This window comes from Wasmannia auropunctata, unplaced genomic scaffold, assembly GCF_000956235.1.
Source record: "Wasmannia auropunctata unplaced genomic scaffold, wasmannia.A_1.0 LD336092.1, whole genome shotgun sequence".
In the NCBI taxonomy this organism is placed as follows: Eukaryota; Metazoa; Arthropoda; class Insecta; order Hymenoptera; family Formicidae; genus Wasmannia; species Wasmannia auropunctata.
Window position 1 is genome coordinate 3113780 of NW_012026798.1, and position 9702 is coordinate 3123481.

The 9702-nt window shown below is 34.6% G+C and overlaps 1 protein-coding gene across 1 annotated transcript in view; it reads right to left on the minus strand.

The window, feature by feature from the left end:
- Positions 1-9445, minus strand: part of LOC105463028 (inhibitory POU protein) — a 63922-nt gene extending 54477 nt beyond the window's left edge. The window contains exon 1 of the mRNA XM_011710034.1: positions 9284-9445. Within this exon, the coding sequence (XP_011708336.1) occupies positions 9284-9445 (162 nt within the window). The remainder of the gene's footprint in view (positions 1-9283) is intronic.
- Between the last annotated feature and the right edge of the window lie 257 nt (positions 9446-9702).

The window sequence follows — 9702 nt, forward strand, 5'->3', positions numbered from 1 at the left end:
TTTGGCCATAGAATTCGAAAATTCTCAGGAAAAAAGCAACAGCAGCATTTCTGTGCTCTAGTTCTGAATAAATGAGAACATTCTGCACAATCCTTATTACTCAAACTATATGAGAAGAGCATATTCGTCAAAATCAGTCCTTTAACTTTTTGCTACTATTGTACGTATTAAACATCCTTAATAAAATGAATATGTATATAGATCAACCTGCATGTTAAATTCTGCCGAAAGATAACATTTTAACATTTTTCTGTACAAATAATAATATACACAATTAAAGACTTTTTAATTGTAATTAAAAGATAACTACTGTCTGGCGATTTTGCGATGTGCAACACACTGCTCCGATAGCAAAAGAGCTTTTACTTTCAATGGTTAATTGATAATGACATGCCGAATATAGAAGACCAATCGATAATCGCTACTGGCCGCGGCTCTTCGCGTGATGTTTATCGCCTGTCGCTGCCTTTTCCGTGCTGCAGTTTCCAAGAGAAATTGGTAGCGTGCAATTATCCATTCACTCATGCAAATCCGACGTTTCTTTAAATATTTATTTAATATAAAATGTTAATGTGTGTGTTTGAAAAGTTTAAACTCTTATTCTTTCAAATAAATGTATAAGCTGTAAGGCACATTTTTGGTTTAAGTAGAATAGAAAAATAAAAAAACCAAATTTTCTAGGTTTGATATTATAGTAAATTAAAACTGTCTCTCTTCCTCCTCTCTCTCTCTTTCTACTATGTTTAAAAATAAAATTAATAAAATTAATTGTTGCTTATATGTGAATGTTTCTTTAGAACGCTGGTCTATGAAATTGCAATTATATTTTTCGTTTTCGCTATTAGCTCCTACTGTACGTATCTGAATAATAATATCTATGGACAGTAAATTATTGTGATACCGGTATACTCACTGATTTAATAGCGATTTTCTACAGATAATAATTTGGTATCAAAATAATGATATTAATAGGAATATTAATATCGCTATTATTAATTTTCATCTCGATTTTCTGCATATTTTTCTTTTAATAATATTAAAAAGTGTAAGAAAGAGACAGAGAGAGAAAGAGAGAGAGAGAGAGAGAGAAAGCGAAAATCAAAATAAAAGTTGGAAAAAGAATATTATAACATATGCTTTAACCTTTTATGCATATATTGTTGCGTATATATCATATGTATATTAGTCAAATTAAATTTTAATTTCTTTTCTTTCCATCGAGATACCTAATATGATTTTATACTATTTTACACTGGAGATTCAACTGAATGACTTGAAGCATAATTTCAATATAGGCTGCCGCAGCTTAATCGAATTTTTTTTTGTAACTTATATTTTACTAGCTGAATTACTGTGAACAAAGTAAAAATCTTATATATATTGCAGGACTTGGTCAGCGTGAGATCGTACTGATTAAGTTGAAATAAGAAGATGTAAGAAAGTCTAACAATAAGTTGAAATAAGGTATTAAGGAATAATCCAATTGTTTATGAAAAGGTACAAAATGGAATAAAACTTAAACGCATTAGTTGTATAGACGGTAATATTTGGCTTTATTATAATTCAGGTCTATAATATTAAATATTTTTTGTATACATATATTTTTTTGTTTTATAAAATCAATATTTCTTAGATTTGAACTTAATCATGTTCATAAATTTTTCTTTTTATTAAAAGATCAGTAAAATAAAATAGACGTAAAAGCAAAAATAAGCGAATGAATGAATGAATGTAAGTGGATAAAAAACTCTGCAAACTCTGAATTGAAGAAATTTTTCTAATAAATTATATGATAACATACATAATTTATTAAAACATTTTTATCGCGTAATTAAATATATTATACCAAACACATTTATATCCACTTTTATCTTTCGACAGAAAAGAATAGAATAGTACGGTAAGACTTTGTCGAACGTACTATCATCTTTCTGCACGACGTTTTAAGAAAAATTAGGTCGTTATAAAGCGGGCATCGCTCACCTGCCACCGCGCGACATGGTCGCGCAATGAATAATTCATACGCAGCATCCAAATGTTTGATATCAAAGTTCGACTGCATTGCGGCGAGAGGCGAAATTAAAAGATTAATGACGTGTAAAAAGAGTAGCTGCGTTTATTAAGCCGGATCGTTAATACGCCACCCAGATGAAAGGTTCGTCAGCCAGAAAACATGCAAAGTAACGTCCAACGGAGCGTGAATAATTACCATCAAGCCGATGAATACGTAATGGGTCCCTGTATTAATTATCATAGATAATTAACACCGTAGGTGAAAACCACGCCTGATGCTCATAGACAATTAATAGCGATAGACAATTAACGACCGACCTTCATCGATATACCTTCTTTTAACCGCGAACATCCGCTCGCTTTGCGCGCTTGCGCGGCATCAAAATAAATATACACCCCGAATGACCAGTAATCACCGATCGATCGTTGCCATTTCGTCAGCGAATCGTTTCTGAAAAAGTTTGCGACATTTGTGAAGCGATAAACCCACATTCGAATTTTCTCCCTTTGAATTGATCTCAATGTAATATTAGCTGCTTTAATTTAATGTGTTTGTCTGGATTTTGGCACATCATATAACGTATTCATATTTATATTGAAGATCGGGCACGTTTTAGGACTGATCTCAAAGTACGTGCGATAACTGTGAAAAATAATACATCTGACCATATCACAGTTTTATTTATATAAAACTTAAAAAGACAGAGTTTAAATAAATGAGTGATAACTTATAGTACAGTGACAAATTATAAATCGATAGAGAGTCTAACGTCATCTTCTTAGACGAATAGGTAAATCAGATCATCGTCGATTTAAGACAATCCTTCTTCAACCCATATTTATTATTAAAGGGAGAGTCTGGTTTAGCAGAATTTTAGCACGGTGAAAAATTAGGTGACTCTTTTGGAATTTTTTTTTTAAGAAACTATTCAACCAATCCTTTTGAACTTTATAAGGTAATTTCTTATACTTTTGAACTAACAATAAAATATTTTTTGTCAGAAAAAAGTATTTATTATGCAAGTAATAATAACATTTAATCGGCGGTGATGGTGTTTGGCGGCGTGCAAGGTAACTCAAAAACTATTCATCCGATTGACTTGGGTCTTTGCACACATCTGCACAAATACTTCCCCAATAACTTGAACCACAGTTTATAATAATATTATTTAATTAAATAATTTGTATTGCATAATAAACACGAAAAATTTTTTGCCAAAATCGCTACCTTTTTTTCCAAGTGTCGCGATTTTTACAATTTCGCATTATTTTCTTTAAAAATGGGTTCAATTAATGCGTAAACTCTTAACAAACAACAATCTTTTTGGATTTTTTATTTCAGACAAATACAAGCGACGCTACATTGCACGCCGCCCGCCGACGCGCCGAATAAAAAGTTATCATTACTTGCACAATAAATACTTTTTTCTGGCAAAAAAATATTTTCTTGTTAGTTCAATAATATAAGAAATTACCCTATAAAGTTCAAAAAGATTGGTTGTATAGTTTTCTAAAAAAAATTCCAAAATTCACCTAATTTTTCAGGTAAACCAGACTCCCTCCTACATCAATATTTCCTATTCCTATTCCTCTTTCCCTGTCCGGCTAAATATAGCGCGTGAAGGAATGTGCCAAAATTGTTTCGTGCGTGGGTGTTTCCGGTTCGGAATCGACGGCTTGATCACAGTATTACGGTCGTGTCCGATCCGCACTTAGAAGATCGTATTCAGAAGAAAGAGGGCGATAAAGCATTAGTATGCGAGTGAAATGCAAGGGAAACGATAGGAGAAAGAGAGAGAGAGAGAGAGACGGGGAAGGGGGATGACGAAGGGGTGATGGTATAAGTACGCCGCGCGCCGGGATGCGTTCCGAGCGGGCGGCGAGCCACCTCTCGCGCGTTATCGGGAGAACTGAACAGAAAAATCAAAGGAAGGGGCGATTACATCGGATTCGCGTTACCGGGCGTAACAGTACGGCTGTAATCTCATCTAGGCACTCAGCTCGTAGCGACGGTTTTTATCCTATTACGTCACATGAATAAACTAAAGACTGCGGAGCCCGCGATGTAGCCCAGGGAACGCATCGCACCGACGCCGCGACGAAGCTACGGGGGAGGCGGGGAGGGGGGGGTGGAGGGAGCACCGCCGACGCTTCGGCTTCGGTCGTTCGATATGGTTTTGGTTTCGACCTCCGCCCGCACTCGGACAAACCTCTCCGAGGGATCGGAAAAGTGAAGGACAAGAAGAACGAGGGAGACGAGAGCGAAGGAGGCTGGAGGAATGGAAGGAACGGAGGAAGAAAACCTGGCTCAACTGTGATTGATTCCGTTTAGATATCTGCCAGTCTCGCGGTCTTTATTAGTATTATGAGTATTACCGTAAAATTGGATGAGTTGAATCGACGAGATAAATAGGATCGATGCTCTTTCTTTCCCCTCTTTTCTTTCCTTGACAAGTCAAACAGTAAAAAAACGGCATGATTAGATCGCTCTTACTGGAAATTATAAATGTAAAATTCATTTTACGCTTATTTAATAATATTAGATTATAATGTAATTATCATACATTTTTTTGCGTAACTTGTAAATAGCGACATCTCGAAATTGCATGTCAGGATTAACTCACTTTGCTAAACGTTTGGAAAAAGGTGTGATTTCAATAAATCCTCTGCTGAAGCCGGGGGGGATTCATATTGAAGTTAGAAAGCGACAAGAAGTAACACACAACAGGCCACTGTTCCAAGAATTTACAATCGAAGAGGAAGGCAAAGGTAAGATAAATTTGATTTTGAGTTTGAAACATTAATGCGGTCCGTAAAGCGTCTATATTTTTAAAGACCTGAGCTTGTCTCATGTAAGCTCTATCCTTTACTTTTTCTAAGATTGCGTCAATTATTCTACATACATTAAAAATGGTGACGAATGGCTTTCATGTCTCTATATCTTATTAAATTTATGAGGGCTAACAGCGTAAGGTAAAGTTAGCGGCATATTCACAACTAAGTAAACTCGCCGTGGGGGTCGTAAGACATTAAAATAATCGATATCCGCTCAGATCCTAGACTTTACTCGAGCGGTTTAATCCTCGTCGTTATAATATCAAAAATTTCTCCCCTTTCATTTATTTTTAATGTAATTCTTACATAAGACGGGGGGGGGGGGGCTTTTTCGAATGCACGTACATTTAGATTCTTCTCGTCGCTGCACGACCCAAAAACCTCTGGACAATACAACTGCCGTATATACGATTCGCAAACGATTCGCTTAATGATATTTCGTTCGACCTTGATAGAAAAACATATCGCTCGATACCTTATACGTGCCGCATGCTCTAAATGCAGCGCTTCGGCAAGCCGTGGAATATGATTTAAATGAAACCTTGAGACGTTTAATTTTAACTGCATCGCGAATCGAAAGTTATTTTTATTGAACGCTTCTCGCCGGACACAAATTCTATCGCTACAGATATTTCCCCCGACCAATTTCACTTTTGCATCGACCGAAGCTGCGTTTCTACGACAACTCGCGGTAATGCAATTTAGCGCAGTCAGATCGCTGCAATTGATTGTTATATTTGCAATGGTATTCGGCGCAAATAATTGTTTAAATTTAATTATGATATTCAGTCGTTCGATTGGCTTAATTGGAGACAAACTCATCAGAAAAAGATTGACATAATTATCCGAGTTTGCTCTACATATGAAAAAAAAGTGAAAGAATTTTTCAAGCTTAAAAGTAGAAATTAAGCTTGTATGTTTTAAGTTTGCTAACTGAAAAATATACATGTATTGTCACTGTATTGTCGGTCCTTTTTTTCTTACAATCAAGTCTCGTTTTTTTTTTACCACTGATTCACGTAAGCGATAAGTGATAAAGCTGGATCCTAAAGAGACGCCACCACTTATCTCTCGGAAATTAAATGTATTAATACTAATAAAGACGTGATTTGTTTAGGTAATTAAAAAAATAAGAACCATAATTTATATATTTGTGACTTGTTTCTACACAAAATTAGCTAAAAACAAATTCTACATACGCGAAATTAACACTTACAATTTTCTTTTGCAAATTGTGTAGTTTAAATAATATTGGATATATAATTGTTAATATTAGATTGTTTTTTACATATTTATAGTGCCCTAAAACTGTTTTATTTACATTTATCTCTTCCTTATATTTCTTTTTCTTATTTTTGACGGTTTTGGGTCTTATTTTTTGTCAGACGCTTATTTTTGCTTATCTTACGAAAATGCTAAATATTGCAAAATTTCAAATAGTATTACGAAAACTGATATATTATCTGATAGAAGACACTTTCTAGTTGGTTTCAAAGTTTTATTTTTAGTTGTTGTTTTAGAAATATAGTCCAAAAACAAAGTGGTGACGGTATTAGCGATATTTCCTCTAAATCAGTTATGTACTGAGTTAATTAGTTTTCTTTGGTAAAATTATAAACATGACCTTACATTAGTCTTTTTTTTAATTCTTTATTGAAATGAAATTCAATTATACATATTAATATTGATAAGCAAATTATACTTATTTATGATTTTCTAATCAGATTTGTTCAGAATCAACGATTTTTAAAATTTCTGTTTAAAATAGCATTTTTATATATACAGAGTAAGCGAAACGTGTTAGACTACTATTCTCCGATGCACTGAAAATTGCGTAGATATTTTACATATTTTCTGATCAATATTTAAGTATTTTTGATAAAAATATTCTATTTTATTTTTAGCTAGTTTATGCTAAGGGAAATATAATATCATTCACGATTATTTGATTGTCGAAAATTCTGGAACCGCCCATCGCCAATCTTTTATATCGGTCAATTGTTTTTTAATTATCATAAAAGAAATTATAAAAATCTTCAGATATTTAAATATTTCAAATCCAAAAACAGAATCACTCGCCATATATATAAAAATAATCTTTTAAAATATTTATATAGTTTGGAATTTTTAGAATCTTCACTCATAGTACATATTTGTTTTATAAAATTCGTTTTACACAATTATAAATATACGCTAAATATAAAATTATTATTGTCAACAATTTATTTAAAAAATAATAGTAATTTCTAAATGTCATTATCACTTTCGTTCGTACTTATTTCTTGCGAAATATGTATATTTTGATATAAATTTTCTGAATACTGTATCTATACTTACGATACCGTTATTACCGGTAAAATACAATAATATAACTTGTCATTTATATTTTTTTATACAATTTTCAATGAGCGTTATATATAAACTAATTTTAAAGAATTTAATAACAATAGAAACAATAGAATTTTTGGCGGATTTGCTTCATCATCTTTGGACTTGCTGCTAGAATGTAAAACTAATAAAAAGAGGTTCTCCTTAGGATCATCTATTTCATTAGCTAAATGCTATTCTGAAGAAACGGATCCAGACTTCATTAGAAAGGCGATGATTTATAAATATAGACGCAACTTGGAAGAAATATTGATCTTTCCATGAATATATAAAAAGAAACATGAGTTCGTATGTATTCTTGATATTCTCCCCTCCCCTCCTCTTCCCCTTTCCCTCCTCCCCCCTCCCCCCGCAGTTATATTTATAGATATATTCGCACTAAAATTGAGTGTGTCTATACATGTCACCGCAGTAAGTGCGAAAAATATGAGTACACAGCATGCCGACGCGGTCAAGTGTCGGGCAATGAAAACGAATGAGGAGAAATTTCAGCGGCATCGCCTCGCCACCCTCTTTAAATGTTCCGGTAGTTTTGTATTCTTACGTTTACCCGGTTCATCATTTTCAAGCGTGTTTCAAATAACCGCAAACAAATTGCGTATCAGTCTCACAATAACACGTGTAATATTGCATGCGCAATAAATAATACATGTAATCACGAATACAATTCGAATGCGTCGCATTCGAGTGTACGATACGTATAGAACGAGTTAAAATCTAAAATGTACATTGCACGCTGTATTTTAGAAGCGCTAGATAATATTGGCCGACTTTCCGCCTTCAGCCGCGTTGATATCAATTAATATGCGATACAGGAAACACTTTTTGACGTACAGATTAACAAACGAATTTTCCATTCAAATTTGGATGAAAGGACTATCGACTTCTTTTGAGATTCTTTGACGTCATTAATGAGCTTGCGACGATTTTTTAACTCTTAAAAAAATCAGACAAATTATATATCTTTAATTCGCGTAAATATCGTGACTTGGTGATTATTATAAATTAATTCGCACGTGGAACAATTCAATTTTGTTGACTTTTGCGGTCAGTATTATTTAAATATTTATTTTCACTACAGGTAATTGAATTGATAAGAGTGAGAAAAAAAAATGGTAGCACTTTTAACTTGCTTGACAAATCTTGTTGCGGTATTGTTAAAAATTTTAGAGGCAGGTAACCCGATGATACGTACTTTCTTAGATAAAATCTTGATTTGATTTACTGGTCTCTTCGTCGAAGCAGAAGACACAATCGATGAATGAAGCTAAACCTCATCTATTACGGAATACATTAGAATATTCATGAAACGTTTCATGTAATGCGATTACTAAGAAACTTATAAGACTGAAGAAATGTCCAGTAAGTTGTATTCGACCATCTATTATTTTATTTATCACTTGTACCAGGACGCTATAATATGACAATCGCGTTAGATTAACGCGCCTACTACGAAGTTTTAAAGATTTTATTTTTACATCTGTTGCTGTGTACAAATATACATGTATAAAAAGATTTTTGTGTCAGAATTGTCTCTACTTAATGATATACATTCCGGCCCCTTTATTAAAATACTTGTATTTCTAGTACGATATAAAAAGAAAAAACAAAAAATATATAATTGTATACACGGAAAGAACAATTTTGCTGAATCCGCATATATCTGAAAATAATTTTGTGCGAGAGTCAAAATGATTGCTAAAATATCAAACTGTTTTATAGCAATGCTTACCAGTTTTAACGTTCCAACAAATTATTTTGATGATTTAACAGAAATTTTCAGATCTGTATTTAGCAAAATTTTTCGTTCTTTCAACAAAATCGTTCTTTCCGTGTGGAGGAAACCGTCCCGTCGAATGTGAATGTACTATAATTCATTCGTTATTAAATCGCGGCGATGTCAGACAACGTCGGAATCCGAGGTATATAAATCGAAGACTCTCGCGTAAAGTTGCGCAATAACTCTCAAAGGGCTGTCAGACGAGATGAGTGCAGGGAGACGAAAATATCTAGTAGAAAGCATGTGATTAGTATAATTTTGACTTACCGTAGAATTGGGCATACATCGCCTCGGTGGCGGCGGCATCGGATCCGGCGCGGCGCGATAAGGCGGCGGCGAGTATCTCCCCGAGGGAAAGCACCCCGGGGCGGTGATCGGTGCCCCGTGGAGTCCCTTGCTTCCCATCATCTTGTCCGGCGAGTACATCATTCTGCGTGCCGCTAAGCCTGTCCCGGCTTAGGGGTCCGCGAATTCAATTCCCGAATCGGCCACCCCCTCAGACGGAACGGTAAGCGTGACACCAGCAGCGACGGCTGCGCTTCTTGGCTCCAAGACGCATTCGCATCTGTGTGTGATCAAATTGTCCGGGTGTCGAAGGCGTGACTTCAAAGGGAGAGTTTTACGTTTTTCACCTTTTCACCGTGCCGAATCGACGGATGAGTCGCGCGAGCCACACGTCCAGTCGA